At 33.5% G+C, this 22,639-nt stretch overlaps 2 protein-coding genes across 3 annotated transcripts; one reads left to right on the forward strand and one right to left on the reverse strand.

The window, feature by feature from the left end:
* Nucleotides 1-3,148: 3,148 nt before the first annotated feature.
* LOC141697399 (signaling peptide TAXIMIN 2-like) lies at nucleotides 3,149-3,683 on the forward strand. Its single transcript, XM_074501758.1, has 2 exons — nucleotides 3,149-3,330; nucleotides 3,439-3,683. Exons 1-2 carry the CDS (start codon nucleotides 3,227-3,229, stop codon nucleotides 3,560-3,562), a joined length of 228 nt encoding a protein of 75 aa, XP_074357859.1. The 5' UTR covers nucleotides 3,149-3,226; the 3' UTR covers nucleotides 3,563-3,683.
* A 126-nt stretch (nucleotides 3,684-3,809) lies between these two features.
* On the reverse strand, nucleotides 3,810-18,283 carry LOC141697396 (homeobox-DDT domain protein RLT2). 2 transcript variants are annotated; one of them, XM_074501757.1, is made up of 18 exons: nucleotides 17,423-18,283; nucleotides 16,853-17,326; nucleotides 15,292-15,371; nucleotides 13,698-14,123; nucleotides 13,507-13,596; nucleotides 13,261-13,425; nucleotides 12,947-13,169; nucleotides 11,628-11,728; nucleotides 11,033-11,119; nucleotides 10,787-10,939; nucleotides 10,550-10,705; nucleotides 9,966-10,175; nucleotides 9,166-9,873; nucleotides 8,526-9,074; nucleotides 7,294-7,902; nucleotides 6,984-7,088; nucleotides 5,909-6,172; nucleotides 3,810-4,793 (listed from the first exon to the last, which is right to left on the reverse strand). In XM_074501757.1, exons 1-18 carry the CDS (start codon nucleotides 17,529-17,531, stop codon nucleotides 3,981-3,983), a joined length of 5,322 nt encoding a protein of 1,773 aa, XP_074357858.1. In that variant the 5' UTR covers nucleotides 17,532-18,283; the 3' UTR covers nucleotides 3,810-3,980. The 2 variants fall into 2 exon arrangements, with proteins under 2 accessions (XP_074357858.1, XP_074357857.1); XM_074501756.1 differs by having other exon boundaries at nucleotides 15,292-15,374.
* Between the last annotated feature and the right edge of the window lie 4,356 nt (nucleotides 18,284-22,639).

A 22,639-nucleotide genomic window follows, 5' to 3' on the forward strand; every position in this document is an offset into this window, starting at 1 on the left:
CACGTGTCGATACTTAAGCGATATAATCCTGATTCTAGGCATGTGATAGAGTATGAACCGGTAGATATCTAACCTGATTTGTCTTTTGTAGAACAGCTGATAAGAATTTTAGATCGGCGAGAGAAAGTGTTGAGAAATAAGTCTGTGTCATTAGTGCGAGTTTTATGGAGAAACCCTATGGTTGAAAAATCAACCTGGGAACTTGAGAGTGAAATGTTAGAGAAATATCCTCATTCATTTTCGTAGTGAGATTCTGAGGACAGAATCCTATTAAGGGGGGAAGAATGTAACGTCTGAGAAATTTACGTCTATATTATATTATATTTATAATAAATTATGTGTGTTAATGTGTCATTTATGTGTAATTAACTGTCAAACCCTAATTGCTATGTGTTACGTGTATTCTATGTCGTCCAAGTATTTTTAAGGTATTTTTCAGATACTTTATTTTTGCATTTATAGCTTTCATTTCAAAAGTTATACGACCCGAATCATAATTTTAAAGCAGATATTTCAAATAAAATAATGGGCCTTATTTTTCATCAAACGGCTTTTACCATCGCATTATTCTGAACATCTAGGTATTTTACAAATTTTCTTATTTCGCGAAAAAAGACTTTTTCGGGCCCCATTGGGTGTTAAAAACCCCACAAAAATCATATTTTTTATTTTTATAAAATTATAGGACTTTCATTTATACCATTTCTTTGTATTTTTGCATTATTCACAATTTTTGGGAAATCTTGACATATATATTGTATATATAAAATATTTATAAATTAAATTTCAATACTCAAAAATAAAAAAATTAGGGGCTTATTAATTTTAAAAGATGTAGAATTAGGGCCTTAATTTTAACTAAAATTATTAATTTTACTACTATCAATATCCTAATTTTTATTTAATTATTATTAATAAAGTAATTAAAATTTAGAAAATACACAAATTCTCTACAAATCGGGTCGGGAAGAACAGGGTCGGGTCAAGGATTCAGTCGACAATTTCAAACTGATTACTGCATCAAACCAAGTGATTCAAGTACCCAAATCGAAGAAGCTAAGCTAGCAAGGCAGGTTGAGCCGGTGATAGACGAAGGTGATATAATTGAAGTGAGTCGCGCAGAAGACAAGTTTTTCCCCTATTCTAATTTCAGAATAGTGATATTTTTTCAGATTCTTATCACGCTTGCACACTTTTGATTCTTGTTCATAAACACTGATACACACTTGTTATTCTCTTGTTCATATTTCATTTCGATTCTTGATTTCTCTTTTTCTTTGAATTCCTTATTCATATTCCAATTGTTACTCACATATATTGATATATTCAGGTGATTAGAATATATCGAAGCATACCAATTGTTCTGGTTGCTACTCCAAGGACTGGATAGTAATATTTTTGGGGATTAAGTTTACTTAATCCTAAGGATCGGAACATAACCGGATCCTTGAGATTGGTCGTAGTGTTTGGGTGCCCGACTAGATCTATATAGATCTGCATTGTATCCTGGATGATCAGCAGGGTATAGATGCGAACTTGTATCCAGTTTAGTTCGTTTGTATTCGCCAATAGTGACATTGTTTCTATTCTCGCGGGGTTATATCTTTGTAGATATACCCAGATTACCGATTCATTTATACTACTTTAACACTGTTTATATTTTGTGGACTTGTTGAGCAATTTTTGGCTCACCCTTGTTTTTGTTGTTATTCACCTTATTGTTTTCAGTTAAGAAGGAATATGAAACCCATCAGGACTCGAGTGGTAAAGAAGCGGGTCAAGTCTCGGGATCCTCTCATATCCAAGATATTGATCATAATCCAGGAAGAAAACTTTGAGTTGCCCGAACAGGTGGAGTGTAGATAGTTAGTGTGTGTTTGAATAAAAGATGAAGTTAGTTTAAAACTGGTTAGACAATGATTTGTAATAAAGAGAGTTCGTAAGATTTTGAATTTGGTTTGTAATAAAGTAGTTAGTGGTTCTTGTTTTCATACTTCAACCTAAAAAAATCCTGGTTAGTGTTAAAAAGGGGTTTAGATACATTTCTTTATTAGGTGATTAGCTAGTAACCCCCAGACTTATACCCCGGGTCTGGAGGGCGTTACAACACCCTTAAATTTTAAAATTATTTAATTAGATTACACCCTTAAATTTTAAAATTGTTTAATTTAGAGTTTAAATTTTTTGCTCCTGTGATTTAGGGTTTTAGTCTCTAGCTTTTAAGGCTTAAAGTCCTAAATCCTAAAGCCTAAATCCTAAATCATGAACCTTTCATTCAAATTTTAATATTTTTAAAATCCTAAAGGGGCAAATTAAATCCTTAAAAATTAAAATTTGTTAAATTACAATATACTCTTCAAATCTAAAAACATTAAATAAAGAAAAAGGAATGTCAAAAACGTAAATTAATAGGTGTTTCCGGCATCTTATCAAAACGCTATATTGTGTATGTGTAAGATTGTTATTTTGATCCATTGATTTAGGTTATGATATTTAGGTAGGGTTAAGTAAAACCGAACCGAAACTGAAAAACCGAACCGAACCATGCTAATTTGGTTTGGTTCGGTCTTGATTTTTCAAAAATTCGGACTATTCGGTTCAGACCGAATAGACCGAAATAAAATTCGGTTCGGTCCGGTTCTTGTAAAAAAATATTTCTGTTTGGACATAATAGACCAAATCATAAATACCATAATTTTATTTTATATATATTTTACATATATTTTAAAAATTATAATCATAATTTTTAATTTGTAATTGTATTATATATTTTACATATATTTTAAAAATTATAATCATAATTTTAAATTTGTAATTGTATTTATACACTCTTAAAAATGTACATATCACCTTACTTTAATTGTATTTTAAGTTTTATAATTTTTTATTTAAAATTTTAATACAACTTTACTTTTTAAAAAAAAATTGGTCCGTTCGGTACAAAACCAGTTCGGTTCGGTCCGGTTCATAATATAATTTTGGTTCGGTTAACCGACCCGAATGCCCAACCCTATATTTATTAAGGCATTTTGTCTCCAAATTGATACATTTTTAGAAATAAGTTTGGATACCCAATTTCGAATACCAAAAGTTCTCATAATATCAAATATTTCATTCAGTTACATTCTTGAGTGGAGAACGGATAAGTCCCTCACCGTGATCACAGCAAAAACTGAAATCTCATACCCCGTATAATTATTACACTCAACTCAGATCTTGTCTGATAATGGGAGATTGTCATTGCAGACCCCTGGCCTTTTTACTGGGATTACCTTTTGCATTCTTGTCCCTGATCCTATCTCTAATCGGTGTTATTGTCTGGATCATAGGGTAAGCAACACATAATTATTATTAATTATAAAAAATTAGGATGGCACTTGATTCGAATTATAGTAGTGTTTTTGTATCTAACTGTTAAACGGGGGCATTGGCATGCAGATCTGTTCTGAGTTGTCTGTGCCCCTGCTGTTTCTGCTGTGCATGGCTTCTAGATACGGCTGTGGATCTTATTAAGCTTCCCATCAATATAATCAAATGGTTCATCGACTTGATTCCTTGTTAATGTTGTTTCACATTGAATGATTACGTTACATGTATGTTCCTCATGCATTATACTTTAGCAATTGGCGATAATTTGTAGTTATATGTTTTTACAACAGTAAATATAGATAATTATATACAATGATAAGCTTCTATATTTGCCCCAAGGTCATCCTGTCCCACTAACTTGACATAAATCACCCACTTGTCCAAGTTAATAGAATTAGAGGTCCTTGTAGTATCAATGTTCCAAGTTTAACAAACGATGCTCCTGTTAAAACTTGGACACTTTATCTAACATGTTTTACAATTAATTTTTTCTTGCAGTAACTATGCAATATGCAGAAAGTTCATCCGACCATCATAGATTACACATTTTAAGCAAAAAACTGCATCGGTTGTACATGGCTACCCCTACCTACTATAGTTGTCGGTGTTTCTTATTCACTGTATTCTGAGGCCGATTCAGTAATGTCATCAGTGTTTCCTGTTTGTTTTCTGTTTATATCCTCCATGTTTTCATCTTCGTCAGAGTAAACGTTAAAATATCTCTGAACATCTTCCTGTTCATCTTCCACAAGATCATCCATATCATCATCGTTGTCGGCCTCTTCCTCTTCAGCACGATCATCATAATCTTCATCACCATGAACCTCATACTCTAATTCCCTGCTATTATACATGCTAGGATAGTTGTCCACCATTATATTATCATACTCCCCTGAGGTGAGCATGAGTCCATTCTCATCGTTATCCTCAAGTCGAAAATCTGAATTGCTAGATTTATCAGGACTGGAAGCTGCCAACGTTGGTTCTGAATTCCACTTCAGAATAGAACTCGCTGGAGTTCTATCTAAACTAATATCTTTAGTTTTATCTCTATTACCAGAAACCCCTGTTGATTTGTTTATAGCCTTGTTCTTATTTTTAGCAGAGCGACTACCAACAGACCATTGACCCCTTTTACGCCCTCCTCGGCCACGGGTTTTTCCACTCTTCCATCCTTTTAACTGCTTGAATCCATCTGCATTAGTTGTATTTTTTGGTCCAGCTTCTAGGCTTGCCTTTTTCTGATATCTGCTACCATAACTGTGCCCGAGACCTCCTGCCCGCCCGCGTCCTTGTCCTGAGCTTCTGAACCCGCTTGTTTTAAAACATGCTTCTTGCTGCAGAGAACCAGCATCATGTGAAGCTTCTGCCACTATTTCCTCAGAAATATATTTTTCTACAACAGCAAAGCTTGATGGAACAGTCTGTACATATTGAAAAATTAGCGGCTCTCAATCATATATTTGAGTAGGAAAAAAATGTTATGAAAAAGAACAAGAAATGAAGAAGGACAAGAAAAACTGCCAATATGCCAATTGATTGTTCTCTCGTTCTAGAAACATCTAAACTTCTGAGAAAGCATACATACACAAGACTTGCAACTATTACTTGCATTTAAAAGAACTATCATAATCCAACCACTCTGATTATTATATAAGTTTCATGTAGAAATTGTGATTTTTCAAAATCTTCATATTGTTAAAGACTGAAAGACTACATATGTTCCCTCCGTCCCCTTTTGTTTAACCCGCTTCTTTTTGCATGCATTTTAAGAGCATGGAAAAGGTACTTATAAGTACTATTTTTTTTAAAAAAAAATGTTTTGCATAAAAGTATCAACTTTATATTTTTATACAAATTCAAACGTACCTTTTCCAAAGCCATTAAAATGCGTGAAAAAGTCAAAGGGCAAACCTTTTTGGGATGGAGGTAGTATGTTAGTACCGCTCTCTCAAGTTTTAAGGCCTTCTTGGGGTCTCGGAAAGCCACTATTAAGATCTTATATTTTTTTAACACTCACCCAGCTTAAAAACTCATTTTGAAATTAGAGAGTAGAACCCTATGAGTTCATGAACATTACCTTGGTGTCTAAATTATGGTTTTTTCTGCGATTTAACAAAGTATATGAGAATATGGGGGAAAGTATTAGAGAAAACAAGGGTATCAGGACTCAAACACATGACCAATCAGTATACCTGCGCCACTAATTGGATCTTCTATCTCTTTTAACAACATAATACCAAACATTAAAGTCTGATACAAGAGGAATACTAGTACAACAAAATTCACCATCAGGAAACCTCCATGTGCTACCCACCCATGCCCAATTTAACATAACATAACACTTATCAAGAATTCCATCCATCTAAGATAAGTCAACGATGCATAAAAATATAATATGCAACTGTATAAATTATTTAAAAGTCAAAAGATGGACGTCAATGTATGTATTCCTTATTTCTGTTGAGACGTCAAAATATGGACACAGAATAGTTACATTTGCCCACCACTAAGAAAATTTGCAAAACGGAATACATACCATTAACTCTGAGTACCCTTTCTCCTTCTCGGAATCCTCTTTCTGGCTCAATAGATAACAAATAGAGGAATCAAGTTCCATGAGCCTTAGTGCTATTGAAGATGTTGTTCGAGGTAACCATGGGAGCACAGGAACCACTTCAGAAGTAAGGGTACCATGAGTTTTGGACCCAGTTGAGTCAATAGAAACTAACAATTCACTAGTAGTTTCATAATCTGATAACAGAAAGTCTCTCTTTATGCCACCCTCTAACCAAGTCAGAATCTGAAAAAGAAAGTTTGGTATCAGAAATTAGAAATCAGAAATTAGAAATCAGAAATCGGATATTTAAAATGGAATAAACCCTCAGTTACAATGAAGGCAAATGACTAGGAGAGTATAAATGATTTAATATAATCGCCTAAAAATATTCATTTTTAACCATTCTACTAGGAACTAAGAATATCTACAGGCACAGTGTTTTCTTCAAACTTTAAAGAACTCGCATTAGGCAACAAGAGAATGAAAGAGTGAGCGGTCGCTGCTCAAACATTCACTTTGATACTAATATATGGACCCCTGGGACCTTGACCCAATCTACACCTCAAAATCCTACTCTTTTTCCGTTCTAAATGGAAAACAATAATAATCTTAACTGAAGAAATTTTTGAGGGTCATACCCAGTGCATTCGAAAACCCCAACTGGATCTTATATTATATATTAAGACCACACTCAAGGGCCCATTTTTGGTTCGAAGAATGGATCACATGCACCCGTCTTTTAATTTGCCTACGTGAAGCATTGATATGAAGTACAGTAAGGGATAAGAAAATAAACAACTAAGAAAAATCTAACAAAAACAATAATATTGTATATAAGAAACTACAATTTTCTTTTTTTGCATATCATAAGAAACTACAACTGATACAATCGTAAGATTGATTTTTTAAATGGAAATATATAAAAGTATAACTTTTGATTTGCAGTTAAAAGATGATCAATTTGACAAGAAAACTCAAGACCCGTCATTTGTTGTGAGGGTAGAAGTGATAACAACCACGCATTATGTTTTCGGAATAGTTATAGAGAACTGGCCTGGAGAAGTTCTTCAGCTGATGTTGCAGTTTGCAGCTTCATACCCCATGATTTTCTTGAGTCATCTGACCAAACAGACTGAAGAGCTTCATTTGGAATTGAAACCTATTAAGCCAACAGATTTCGACAATAAAGTTATTATAGTGGATAATAAGATCTTAATGCTGTGCCACCCTTTTAAAAGTTTATTCTGCTTTTTTTAAGACTTCATATAGCTTAAACTGTATATTACACAATATATGTTTATTTAAGTAGTTAATTAGAAATCTGGATCCCAATTTGAATTCTAACATGAAATCAGCATTTATACCTCAATTGATGATAACTGCGCAAGAAGTAATCTTAATCTCACTTCAAGGGATGAATTTGTTATTTGAGCTTCTCCGCTCACTTTCTCTTTGCAATCAACGTTTTCAGAAATATTTGAATCTCCAGCATTAATTTTAGAGGTATATTGACAAGGGCAGCACTCTTCAAATGTAAATAAAGATCGACACAAGTCACAAACACTAAACACTGGTTTGCCTCTTGCTTTCCCGTGTTTGATGGCACGCAATATTGATGGATTATAACATTCTTTCCACATCCACTTCTCAAATTCTTGGTATCGCTTCAGGGCATCCTTTCTCTCTTTTTCATTACTCCCCACTTCAATCTTAAAAGATGATGATAATTCGGGCATGTCCGGGTTCGATACACAGATACCGCTGTTAGGACTGTCGACAGTACATGACTTGTAATCAGAATTCACTTCTGTAACCTTTGTTTCAACAGATTCTTCAATTTTTTGCCAGGAAACACAGCATAAGTTCTTCCTGACAGTTTTCTTGAAAGACATTTCAATCATTTGCAACATCGAGAACAGGTGAGACTCTCTTAGACCACGAACATCCAAAGAAGCCAACAGTGCATCAAAATCCTGTATGCATTAAGAAATACAAAGGTGAGTCCATGATGATTAACCTAGTATGAGAAAAAAACAACATTCATTATTTCAAGATATTGTGATATTTTACAAGTAACAAGAACATATATCAAAAAAGTGCAATCTTTCAGGGGAAATGACTGAAGTAAAGAAATACTCGTGCATCAGCACACGAGACAGTAAGAAACAATGATTGCAACCGAATGAAACATATATTGTCCCTACCTGACTAAAAAGAACAAAACAAGTTCAAAAGAAAACTCAATATTTCAGCCTAAACGAGTTATTTCGGTTAATGAACATGCTTGTTAATGAGCTTAGATGTTATCAAACCCTACTGCCCACGGAAAGCCAAAGGTCTAGAGGAGGTACTCCAATTACAACTCCAAGAATGTATGGAACTCTTTCCATTTGGGTTTGAGGCTGGGTCTTATGCTCACTCGACTGACTTAAAAGTTAGATGACACAAGTATTTACAGAGCGTGCAAGGAAAAATAAAGTTAGGCACAAATTTACTCTCTTACTGGCTACAGGAACTCATATTAAAAGGTGCTATATGTACTTAACTAGAAAATGGTTATTCTATATCTATCTAAAAACCCATAAGTTCTTGTTACCTTTTCGGAATCGATAATCCTCCAACAGTCATCGCACAACTGTACAAAGATCCTACCTGTCCCAGGATCATTTGGAGAAGCAGACGTGATAAACTGCCAGTAACGGTTACGTCTGCGGTCTTGCCCAAGAGGCAAAGACCTGTATACATACATCTCCTCTGCCTTATGTAGGATCATAGCCTTTAAACGCGACCTTGACTTTTCTGCAGCATACACAGCTTGCTGAAGTGGATAATTGTCGGTGCCAGCTGGCAACTCTTGCACTGACAAACATCTTTCAGCAGGCAGACTAGTTGAATTGATGTAAAGATCACCCAAGTGTTCATGCTTGACCTCGGAATGTAAGGATGAGAAATCACTGTTACCATCAATAACAGATGAACTTTGCCTTCCAACTCCAACCGAACTGGAGATGGTTTGTTCACCCTTGCTACAAATAATAGATGAATATGGAATCTTCATGACATAGTCCTCCTTCATGCGACGCTTATCAATTTGAGAATCAGCCCACGTTTGTTTCTTCAGTGTATTTGCTGCTTCCATGCGATCCTGTAAAGCTCTCAGTTCTCAGACCTCAAATAAATAAATAAATAAATAAATTCAGTTTATAAACCCATTGCAACAACAGATACAGCAGTACCTCTAGGACGATGCGAATTGAATTTCCTTCATTTGCCACACCTATCAAGGCAACAAGGGCATTAAGACGCTCCTCAACACTCAAATCAGAGTACTCTCCTTCCACAAGCCCTTGAACCCATGGTTCACCAGACTGACTCTCATCAATCACAGTGTCTTCCTGATAAGGACCTATTTCTGCACTGTGAATCACAGCAGTATCAACAGATCTGTCAAGAGAACTGCCAATACATTTTGCATCATTCAAGTCATTAGATTGCAATGATGTCATCCCAACATTTTCAACATGATGGTGTGAAGGTTCTGAAGCCTCCTGAAATATCTCTTCTTCGTTCGCAGATTTAATTTCCAACTGTAAATCGGTCGGATTGCAAGTAGAAATATCTTTGTTTGGCTTTAATTTAATACCTACATCCTCAACTTCCAGCTCTTCGGCAATATCGCTTTCAGAATCATCATCTCTGTCTGCTTCATCTTTATCAACATCCTCAACTTCTTCTCCTTCTAAAATTCCGTTCTTATATACCTGAATTTTTTCCCTGGCTGCAGTAAGTAATGCCTCGCCGTCAGCAGGGTCCTTTCTGTAAGGGGCACGTACACAATACGTTGATGGAGCTACTCTCTCAAAAAGCTTTGAATCCCTTGACAGGGCAGCAGCAATTGATGCTTCCGGTGTCTTGCTTGTTGTGAGATCTCGGAGACCAGAAGTCTATCATAGGAATTACACTTATATATTTAAAAACATGCACTATAAAGTTAAACACTTCGTCATGATCACCTATGTAAATCGTGTCAACTTACTTGAATCTTGTCTGCAACTTCTAATATAGTAAGACCTCGGCCACCCTCTAGCGAAAGAACATGAAATGCAGCATACTTTACTGTACCGGGCGTCAACCGATGCCTAGATCTCCGTGGATTAGAAAATCCCCGTTCATGCATAATGGCAAGAGCTTTTTTAGCAGCAGATCCATTGCGTAATTTCAGAATGACATCCTCACCATCATTACCCTGCACTTAAAATTGGGAAAATTTACTGCCTCTTATAAAAGCTTTGTGAAGCTACAGATATGAACAAGGCTTCCTGATAGTTTGCATCACCAAGAAATTATTCTATTATATATAACCAAATCATATGTTTAAATAAGAAAGTGATAAATTAATGATATTTCAATCAGCATGATCCAGCTAAATAAATCCAACCAAGGAAAAAAATTAATTACTTGAAACAGTGTCTAAAATGATTTGCATGTGTGCCTTTATGAACCTCTAGTATATCACATACAACAAAGACAAACTAATTTAATGATAACAAGAAAGAGAGATTACCCATCTTCTATCATGGGTAGACGTAAATACACAACAATATATAATAGACATCACACCTCAATTTCGTCACGAAGATATGCTTGTTCAGCACTCCTTTTCTTCAATTTTGGCCCAAAGCCTGCAGCAAGAGCAAATTGACGCAATATTTCTGGCCAAGTTATCGGATTTAAATGTCGCTGCCAGCTGCGGATATCAAAACCCCAGGCATATGCCTGATGCAAAATACATTAATACTTCAACAAATACTGGATATAAGAAAGTCAGAAATAGAGCGAGTACAGAGCAGAACTAACCCCTTCAACAATTTGAGGATGTCCCCCTCCAGGATTAGCAGCACTATTTTGATTTGTTCCCAATCCGATGGAGGGTGTTCTTGCAACATCTTCAATATCTTTAATGATACATTTAAGGAGAGCTACATGTATCTCACCCAACAACCTTGAATCCTGAGTAACATAAAAGAAGATATTGCAAGATAAATTCCAAGAACAAGATACAATTTTTAGTTTAATCTATTCCTGAGCACTGAGAGAGCTTACATAATCATGAAAAGCCTGGACAAACTCATCAATGGTAAATGGCCAAATTCCAAGAACATCTGCAAAAGTAACCAAAAATCTCCAGACCTGTACAATGTAGACAAGTTAACTGCATAGAACATTTTATATAAAGACCTGTAGCGAAGGTTGAAAGATTAGGTGTATCACATAGTTGGAAAGACTATTAGCTTTATTGATCAATTATAAGATACGGCCTTAAAAAACAGAAAACATAAGCCTAAAATATGTGCGAAGAAGAGCATTAGAGAAAATTAAGTTCAGAGAGAGAATTCGGTTTCTGTATTATAAGTAACATGTACAAATATCATTTTTATAATAGAACACGTAATTTTTAAAGATAATGAGATCAATCACAAAGTTCCTACAAAATAGAAGAGAATTTTTAAGAAAACAAACGAAAGAAGGCACATGTACGTATCTTGTATGTGTGTGTAAAACACAGACAATGCTTTAATATTGATTAGCAAAGAAACCATACAAGCGTTAATGCTTGAGATAGCACAAAGTGGCACATGTGTACCTACCTTGTGTGAGTGAGAGAGAGACGGGGGGGGGGGTGTAAAATAATGCTCACCATGAAAAGGCTGCCAACGTTCTTGTCGGAATGAGTCCAGGGTTGAACTGCAAATGGTCTCTTTAAGCAAACGGACTTTGGGGGGAATTCAATGAGCAAATCTGAGTATAGCATTTATTAGGATAACAAAAACGAATGTAATATCAGACAAATATAAAGAGGAAGCAGAGTACATTAAAATCAGACAGAAATACTTGTTAATAATCAAACCAAGAATCCTCGGTGTAAAGCAATAACCAAATCTTGATTAGCGTACTCCCTAGACCTACTCTGTTGAGAAAAGACTCCTATGCAACAAAAAAGATTTTTTCTCCTGTATTCCTCTGTTTATTCTTTTCAACATACCAGATCTACAGACGGCCAGCAATTAAGTACTTAATTCAAGGTGCAATTTGCAGAAAAATGTATGATAAAAGTGGCTCTTTATGTTAATATTGCACCAACATAGTTTCTCAAAACACCAGTATCTGAATAATTTTGGCGAAGGGTACTTTCCATTCAGTCTAGCTTCACAATCCTTTTGACTCTTTCAACAGAAGACCGATAAGGTGTCTAACTTATAGAGCTATGTGTGTGTGTGTGTATAGCTTCTCCTACATCCTTTTCAATTTCTACATCAAATGAGTGGCTCTAGCTCGGGTGCAGTAGCAGGCTTAGGGGTTTTCGGGTATTTATCAGTTACACTTTAGAACATCAATGTCTTAGAGTCAACATTATGTTTCTCTATATTTAGCAAAAAAAAACATTTTGTTTCTCTATTAATAAAGATATAACTTGTCAATCAAAATGTAAGTAACAAAAAGCTGTCATAAATAATGGAGTCTAAACATCCACACAGAAAAATAAAGTGCAAATACAAATTTTACACTACCTCCTCGGTCCTAGCTTTATGAGTTAAAATTATGGTACATGACCCAATGAAAGAAACACAACTAAGGAACAACTGAACTCACTTTTTTGCATCCATAACCAAAACCACATAAAGTAAGAGCAATTAGATTTGGACAGGAGCAGAGGAAACATAAGAAAAACATGAAACTCTTAGGCTAGTCCATGTATACTTTTTCTGAAGGCTATTGTAAAAACAATCTCATCTCATAGAATATTTAATATGCAGAGACATCCTTAACAAGTACCAGATTCCTTTTGTATTTGCTTGTAAGTAAGAAAGTGCAGGAATATGAATCTAGTGAAACAACACAGCTGAATTCTTCTTTATTTTTAAGAAGAGCATACCATTTACTAAAATATTGTAACTAGAGCAAGCAGTAAGCACATAACATTTGAGATAGTATCTCTACATTTATCAAAGGAACTACCTCTGAATAACTCGAGATTTTGCAAAGTGTCACTATCAAGAGACAATATTGAGGGCAACCCTTTTCTAGAGGCAGCAATATCCATAAGTTCTACACGTTCATCATCAATCAGTTCCATCGACTCTTTAGCAATTTTTCGAGCAGTAGCCCTTTCGTTAGCTAGTTTAAGTCTTGCAGCTTCCTTCTCTCTGCGCATTTCTTCTTTTATTCTCAATTTTTCAGCCTGTTAGAAAACAAAACAAACGTTGGTTACATGCATATAAATCAGCAGTGATGAAATGAAAATATATTACAGAAGTACATGCAGAACTTACTCTAATAGATTCTTTCTGTAAAAATTTCTCCCGTCTTTCCAATTCACGCCTTTGTTCCCTCTGAAACCTCTCCTCCTCGCGTTGCTTCTCACGCAATAGCCTTTCCTCTTCTTTACGCTTTTCACGATCCTGCCTCTCCATTTCTTTCCTCATTTGTTCTTCTCTCTTAAAACAATCTTTAGAATATCAATATATACAGCACTTACCATCAACAAAATAATAAAGAGAGATTTATAAAATCAAGACCTTCCGCATCAGTATATCTTGCTTCTCAAGCTCTTTTCGGATCCTTTTCTCATGGGCTTCCACTTCCCTTGCTATCCTAGCCTCATCAAACTGCAAAAAAATATTTTACACCTAAAAATCATGACTTTTGTAATATTTTACAGGGATTATGTATGTTTATTTATAGATACATGACGAGTGAATTAGCGAACCTTGCGCTTCTTTTCAATCCGCAATATGTCATCATCTAGGCTGACACACCTTTCAGATGGTACAAATGAACTTTCAAATCCAGAAATTGGGTGAGAAACAGGATGAGCATCTCCACCGATGACAGGAAATGAGTGTTTTATTGGACTAGTATCATGATCTGTCGAGGTCGATGCCAAGAGGTGTCCTTGCCTTCCTTGCTGTGGCAATAGACTTAAGTTTGGCAATGGAACTTGGAAACCATATGCAGATGGTGACTGCTCATTACCATGTCCGACTAACCTTAAATTTGCTGATAAAATATGGGTACTAGGAAGATGAGCTGGTGAGTTGTGATAATTTGACGACACAGGTCTTTCATGTGTATCACTTCTAACACATGGCTTCTCAGGAAGAAACTGGTATTCATGAAAAGCCCTCGCAGAAGCCTGTACACAGACCATTGTCCAGTCATTGTACAGATTTTTGGATGCTAAGTAAATACCAATCTTTACTACCAGAGAAAAAGACACCATTGACTATCTGTTCCAAACCAACAGACTGCATTGTTGGACATTATAGAGCAACACATGAATCATGACTCTAACATGCCATACTCTTACTTACCAAATGAGACACTGAGACTAAAAAAATTTGGTCAAACAGGGAAATAAGCAAATTTAGCACTAATTTTGATATTCTTTTTATGTTTTCCTGTGTCCAATTTCAAATGCAAGTCCTTATAGGTTTGAAAAAAAACATACAAGACGTGGTAGTAAAATTGTGAACAGTTCTCTTTTAAAACTTGATAGGATGGAAATATTTTTATTGAAGTTTTCAGGAGAGAAAACGCTTACATATTTAGTAAATACGCAAGGCTTTCCTAGATAGAGAAAGCATAAGAGAATTATTAAAAAGTAAAAATTGGAGAACAAATCAAAATAGATAAATATAGATAAGGTGAGAGAATAGTTAAGATGATAGATAAAAGGTAAGAGAAACCAGTACGCAAAAGAACGAGAGGATAATAGATCCAAGATTTAAGTGAGAGTATTAATTACGTTACAATGCACTTTTTCCTTGCTTCACAATTTAAGAAAGTAAAAAAAAATACACATGCATATATATATAAATAGATTCCACACAACAGCAGATTTTCTATCAAGGTAAATATATAAGATCATCTCTGAAACACCTCTTACTTTTCTCATCAGTGGACCTATTCAGTTTATTAACTGTATATAGCACATTCTTACCATATCAATATAACCTAAAACTTTACAAGCCTTGCAGAAAACTAAAACTAAATTGCATGAGTGTGTGATATCTAAGATCATAACCTATCCAGCCTACCAATGAAATGTCTATATAAATAAAGTATGAAACACATACAGACACTCAGCTACAATCTGAATACTATAATACTTTAGCTATATTTTGCTTAAATATATAGGTACCACAAATAAACAGAAACTACGCCCCATGAAGCTCCAGCTAACAAGTCATATTTGAAGTCTTATGCGGGAATCTACAGTGAAATGTCATACACAAGTATGCATTCCAGTTGAGCAACTGTAGGTATTATTTACAACTAACAAGAAGAAGAAATCTTCAAACCTTAATTGGCTTGGCATTCAGGCGTTCATATAGCTTGACCTCAAAATGCCGTCCAGCTGATTTCTGCTTCCCAGATGTCACTGCTGCATGTGACACTATTAGGCATCACTAGTACATATAACCAAATATTCATACTCATGTTGATAAGAATGAGAGTTGAGAAGCCTTTATCAACCTAGAGCTACTACCAAAGCATGTTCTAAGTCTTAAATCAATCACTTCATGAGTACCAAGTACATCTATTTGTAACTTTCTCATCCATGTTTCTTTGTCAGAAATGTGAAGCAAATCAAAAAGATATAAAGAAAAACTTCATAAACACTTGGTCCAATTTCAAGAAATTAAATTTTGATGCTTTTGCAAAGAAAAGGATTATCTAACTAATGTAGACAAGTTAAAATTCCATTTGCTTCTTGTCTTTGAAGCCAGCTTTTTGAGAAAGGATTTGCCTGACCAGAAAATCAGTAATGGCATACAACGCAAGTCCAAAATAAAAAACACTTCACTTGAATGAATTTTATAGGAAAGGATTCACGTGACCCCCGGATCAGGCATGGCATTCAATGCTAGACCAAGAGAAAACACACTAAACAAATAACATAAAACCAACTGAAAATAATAGCCTTGTATCACCGTTATCCTGAAATGCACAATAGATTAGTATCACCATTATCCGGAAAAATACTAAACCCAATGCCTAAGACAACTAACAAAACTAAACAAATAACTTATACAGCACCAGAGTGCAGTCAGAGGTTGAAACTCTACATCTTTAAAAAGATTAGTACAACTTAGCACGGCTGAAAACAAATCAACATACTTGCGATTATCTAACAAAAGAGACAGAGTAAAATCTCACGACTTCACAAGCCAAATGAATAAAACATCCTATATTCTTTTCACAATCCCACAAAGTTGGCTGATCTCAAACATCACTGGAATATCCTATTACTATTATTAACTATCCAAATTAAAAAAAAAAAAAAAACAAATTCATATCACATTGATTTAAAAATTGAGATCGGCCATATTTTGTGGATAGGGAGGAACTAATTAAATGTTTGTGTCCCATAAAACATCCCCGTAACCGGGCCAAGGGTCATTAATAATATTACATGTTGAGAATCAGCATAAAAGCTGGCAATAGAATTTGATCATATTGCTCTGAATGCCACATGAATATCTCAGAAGAATGGAGCAATCTAAATATAATATTCTTCTGATATTTAATTCAGACATGACATTTTCTTCCCTTAAAAACCCAAAGTCTAAGCAATAAAGTCATTTATCAAATCCTAGTATACAGGGCTTAATACTTTCCAAAACTACTGGGTTTAGTTTATTACTAACAGTTAAAAGATTCGCAAACTAAAAATTTATGCATAAGTTTTTAATATCACCACTGATGCGTTTGTTTCCAAATTGCTGAGTTCATAAAGGTCTAGGAAGGGTATATCTACTACATTTACAACAATATCTTGGTACGTTAAGTGAAAGAAGTGCCAACTTAAATAGCACTAAATTTATTAAAAAATAATGCATGAAGGATAATCGGATATACCAATAGGGGTTCCAAATGCTCCGGGTGGCAGGGGATCAAACTCCAATCCAAGTATAGGCCCATCTTCTCTCAATGGCTCCCCTAACTGCGCCTCTACAAAACCAATAGCACGAAGCTCAGATAGTGCTTGGGGTGGCTCATAATACCTCTTCATTTCTAGCATATCAGCTCCAATTTTCGGTACATTCATTCTCTTCTGCAAGTCAATGTGACTAAATGAACTTGACCCAGAAACCGAACCAGATGGAAAATCATTTCCAACCTGACTAAATCCTCTAATCTCATCCCCAAAACCAACACCAACAGACGAACCCAAACCAGCAACAGGCGAAGAATCTTTCCGCGGCCTCTTTGGAGGCGTTGGCTTCCTATCTTTTAACCTCCTATGGCAGAACCACATCTGCAACTGTCGATCCGAAAGCCCCAATTTCACAGACAACTCTGCTCTCAATGCCTCTGATGGATATGTTTCCACTAACATACATTGAACATTAATCAACTCAATTAATCAACTCAACTAAAAAATCAACAGAAATGTTTACATACATACAAGCAAGTATAGAAACTTACTAGCATAAGTATTCTCAAGCAGCTCCAACTGAGAAGCAGTCTTCATCTTTCTTTTCACCTTCCCTTCACCTTCAACTCCCTTGTCCACATCTTCTTTACCTTCCTCCATAGCTCAAGATCAATCTCCTCTCCCTCTAAACCCCAATCTTTAGTATGTCTATAACATATACACACACACAACAGCAGATCAAAGTTGAGAAAACAGCAGCCCACATAGGCCAAAATTCTAGGGTTAGCTGAAAGATATAGAATTTAGGGCATTCTTGCAAAAAGTAAGAATTGGGTATTTTTAAGTGCACCTGTCTCTCTCTAAAAACAAGACTTTTATAAAGATCTCTCTCTATCTATCTCTCTCTCACTCACACAACTCGGAATAAAATGATCTTGAATAAAAAAAAAAAAGATTACTAGTAGCATCAACAAATATGAAAAAAGTGGGGAGATAGAGATGAGCGGTGAGATTTGAACAAGAAAGAATAACAAAGAAAATGTTGATGATGATAGAAGAAATAGCATGTAATAAAATAAATTTAATCTGAGTTGGAGTACAAGTACAAGGAGTAGTAATAGATGTATGTTGTGTACATGTATTAATAATGTAGTTGTGTGTATAATTAATAACAAGAATGAAGAAAAAATTGGAGTGTAGTTGAATAAAACATAAATCAAGAACACTCGAACCAACAGTTTTTCGCTTTCCACTAATCATCTTTGCTCTCATTTCTCTCCCTCTCTCTCTACTCTCTCTCTATTTGTGGATGTATATATAATTCTATATTGCACACACTGCTTTTTGTTTTCCCAATAAGAATTGCTAGATAGATACTATAGATACAAGGGTTATATGATGTCTCAATCTGGTGTTTTAATTTAGGATTAGTTTGTGGGTTTTGACCATAATTGCACCCCTTTTTCTTTTACTTGTCTAAACAAACGCCACCCATGTCTTAATTACTTAGTTTATGTTGGACGAGGTTGGGCAGATGTGGTACACGCGCACCAGCGGCGTGTGTTTTACACTGCTTGTCTGTTTCTCTGACACCAGCTGACCAGCAAGTCTTGGGCCCGGCCCGTTGTTTTTCTCTTTGTGAAAAAGGTTATTTTAAAAAAAAAATAGTACGAGAATAAAACGTGAAGTACGTTTAAAATAATTCCAAAATTTTCTGGCCAATTTTCTAGGCATCATCTTCACTAATAATAATAGCAAATTTATTCTATATTCACATAAATAAATCATTAAAAATTCATGTTATTGTTTAAGAAAATTTTTGAAAATAAAATTATTGTATTGCTTATAAGCAAAGAAATAACATGTGTGGTGACCGCAAAATAAAATTTTCAATATTTTGATTATAATATAAACAAACCTAAAATCAGTGTGATGCACTTATTGCAAGGATATTTTTTAAAATTATATATATATTAAAAAACAAGTATTTTGAATGATACTCTTAATTTTGTTCATTTAAAATTTTAAATAATATGATTTAATGATAATTATATTAATACATGTATATATTTATAATTTTTTTATAACACTTAAACTTATTTAAAGTAACAGCCTCGATGTCGAAAAAAATATTAATATAACGAGCTTATTATTTTATTAAGAGTAAAAATATAATGTTTTCATTATATTGGGACCTTAAACTAAATTATTTTAGTATGTTTATTATTTAATCGATTAATTATAAGAGTTGTTTTAAAATAATATATTACTGATTGAACGATGTAGTTTTATTATTATGTTTTCATTAAAAAATAATTTTTAGTTCAAATTTAATCTGATATTAATTTGATTTATCCTGAATTAGTTATTTATATTATTTTATTTTAGCCTAATGTCAAATACACCAACCAAATCAAACTAATTATTTTAGTTTAATTTTATTTTTTTAAGACCGGACCAATAAGATACTTTTGTTTTAACCCGAGTAATTAGTATATATGATTTTATTTTAATTATTTTAATTATATTTTAATTTTAGTTTTGTGTTAGTTTGGATCAATTGTATAATAATTTCTTATCCTTGAAAGTATATATTATTTTATTTATCCTAGTTATATATTATAATTTTTTTGTTGATAAGTAGTATTTATTATATATATTTTAAACTGAGACACTCAACAGTAACCAAATCCAACTAAATATATTTAATTTGCTTAAATTTATTTTAGCCCGAAATAATAATTAGAATAATACAGAACTCAATATGAATTAAAATTTAAATTGGTAGAAAAAATTGACTTCAATATCAATTACAATGATATAAAATTCGATAAAAAAATAGAATTTAAATTGGTGAATCATTAGAGGAAGTTGACTTCAATATCTAAATATGATGGATGTCTGCTTTGTTGGGCGTTAGTTTTTTAATACATTGGGCGTTAGTTTTTTAATACATTGACAAAACAATCAAGTGATTACATAAACGTGGTTAAGTGGACAGTGGACGTTTGAGAAATTTTAAAATAAGTAATTTAAAATTTAAAATACATAAGTGATTTATAAATGATTATAAATAGATGAAAATTTATAAGTTATATAAGTGTTTAAATAATTTACTTATATGTCAGACTTTTTTTACTTAATTGAACTAAAATAAATAATTTTAAAATACAACTATCTTAATTCGTGAATTTTAAATTTAAATAACATTTACAAACATATATTTCAAACCTAAATTAAAAAAAAAAACGAAAAATCAAAATAAGTGAAGAAAAGATATGTCGTCACTAATATTCAACTTATAAATTTATAAGTTATAAATTCAATTTATAAATTAAATCGACAAACATTCGTAAATAAATACTTACGAGCTTATATGAATAAGCTAATGCCATATGTTTTTTGGAAATAGTTGAGGAGTTACAGAGAATGTGTAAATAGATAAGAGTTATAGATGTCATTGCACAAATGATGTTCAAAAAGAAAGCCGGAGAAGCGTTTAATTTCGTTCTTTCTTTGTCAATATAATTAGTCCTTACGGTTTCTGTCGGTAGAGATTAGAAGTTGAGCAGTGAAATTGAATAGGCTTAGTTCGGCCTAATTATATTAAAACATTATATTTGTAAAATTCTTAATGAAGATATTACGTCCATTTTTTGTGTTAAAATTGTGATATTCCGTAAAATGTTACAAATCTACAAATCTCAACGGTTATTGACACTCATCTAACAACTATGCTACATGTTACAAATCTACAAATCTCAACGGTTATTGACACTCATCTAACAACTATGCTACAAATATCAAAATTGATATCTTCCAAAGATGGATCTCATTGCATCTGTCCCCCTGCAATAAAAGTGAATAAAAATGATCTATATAGCCAAGCATATTTATGTTAAACTAAATAAATTTCGTACCAAAATAAGTACATTCATATAAGAATATATGATATTCTTTGTATCTCAAAATTCAGTGGACGAATTTCACCAGCAGTCTCTAAAAAGAGAGGATGATTTTAGTATATATATTGATGGTGACGGACTGACGGGGCATGAAAAACAGTGTCATTCTAGTAATTAGATTATAATACAAAAGTAATTAGAGATTTATTTAAGATATGCTAAAGAAATAATTAATAAAAAGATCAGAAATTAGAAAAAGATGAGTTCTCTATAATATTAGAAATTACCAGACAAAAAACATCCTCCTGATATAAAAATATAGAGTTGGAGTGTAAGGTAAGAACCTATGCCATAATAAATGTAATATCCGGGATGTAGCGCGTAATTATTTTTTTTGATAAATGATTATTATGTGATTTTGGTGAATTATATGATGATTGGTATTGATATGTGGATATTTATATGTGGTAAAGTATAAGTATGTTAATTTTTTTATGTCCAGAATAAAATATAGATAATTAAGGTATTTTTCTGGTAATTTTTAGAGTGTTATATGATTTTATATTGATTTATGAATTTATTAATTATTTTCTGAAATAATTACAAAACTATTTTTTTAAGCCGGAAATCGTCCAACCTTAACCGTTTTTACGTTTTTACAACCCGAAACTCTTCTGAAAGCTCCTTCCTAACCTAATATGATAATTACAGACATTTTCCGTATTTTGACTTTTTCGATTCGGATTACGATTTGACGGGCCGCGTAAAATTTTCGATACGATAATCATTTCGATAACATTATCTTCGTATAAAGTATTTTATAAAAAGCCCGGTTGTGATAATTATTCAAAACTTTTGATGCTTATCCAAATCAAGATGAAGTTTATCCAAAATGTTATTTGATCGGATCGTTTTTGCAGTTACTTAGCGGCTAGGTAACTTATTTATCGATTCAATACGATCCAACACGTACTAAAATTCCATAAATATAAATAGCCCTTTTCTTATTTCATTTTATTCATATAATCATAATCAGTCAATAAAATCCGATAAAATACAAAGAAAACCCTAATTAAACGTCGCGTTTTTCATAATCAAACGCACAAACGAAGGCGTTATCGAACTCCGATTCGATCCTGCCATATATCAAATCGAAGATCTCGAAAAGTTCTTTCTGAATCAATCGACCATTTTTGTGCAGAAATCAAGGTGATTTTCTTATTTAATTATTTTAATTTGAATTATTTAATAATTAAAATATGATTTTTTGTTCTTTATGTTCTTTGTGTGATTTGATGCTAGAATCATGTAGATCTTTTCTTCCTGGTCATTTTGGTATATTATATGACTAATTTGAAATTCAATAACATGTTCAAATTGTTGTTTGATTCTGGAATTGAAAAATTAGGGTTTAGGTGTTTGAATGTTCTTAATTGAAAATTAGGCGTTTCTTTCTTAGGGGTTATTAGATGAAATTGATTACATGGTTATGCAGATCGTGGAAAAACAAATCGATTGGTATATTTGAAATTAGCAGACGATTCCTGGACTACTCTAATCGAGGTCGTCGGAAAATTTGAACCCAGTCGGGGGCGAATTTTCCCGTCAATTTTTCGATCAAGTAAGTGATTGCTCAGTCATTTTGGTTCTGCAGGTCGATTCCTGGCAAGATACTCTGTAAATCTGCACCTTTTAGTGATGTTCTGGGCAAGTTTGAACGTCGCTGGAAAAGCTTGGACAGCCGTTAATGCCGTCCAGCTGGTAAGCGGCGATGAGGGTGGTTAATTACTTAAATGTCCCCGTAGTTTTGTCAGATTTGCATTTCAGTCCCTGTTTTTTAAATTTTATAAATACTAGGAATAT

This window comes from Apium graveolens, chromosome 11 (assembly GCF_009905375.1).
Source record: "Apium graveolens cultivar Ventura chromosome 11, ASM990537v1, whole genome shotgun sequence".
Classification (NCBI taxonomy): Eukaryota; Viridiplantae; Streptophyta; class Magnoliopsida; order Apiales; family Apiaceae; genus Apium; species Apium graveolens.

What these genes read in the sequence shown, in the direction of transcription:
- LOC141697399 (XM_074501758.1), top strand. Translation starts at nt 3,227, where the DNA reads ATGGGAGATTGTCATTGCAGACCCCTGGCCTTTTTACTGGGATTACCT. An exon ending in GTTATTGTCTGGATCATAGG is followed by an intron (nt 3,331 to 3,438) that starts GTAAGCAACACA and finishes ATTGGCATGCAG; the next exon opens with ATCTGTTCTGAGTTGTCTGT.
- LOC141697396 (XM_074501756.1), bottom strand. Translation starts at nt 17,531, where the DNA reads ATGGAGGAAGGTAAAGAAGATGTGGACAAGGGAGTTGAAGGTGAAGGG. An exon ending in TGAATGCCAAGCCAATTAAG is followed by an intron (nt 14,124 to 15,291) that starts GTTTGAAGATTT and finishes GTCTGTGTACAG; the next exon opens with GCTTCTGCGAGGGCTTTTCA. An exon ending in AAGTTGCAGACAAGATTCAA is followed by an intron (nt 9,874 to 9,965) that starts GTAAGTTGACAC and finishes TTCCTATGATAG; the next exon opens with ACTTCTGGTCTCCGAGATCT.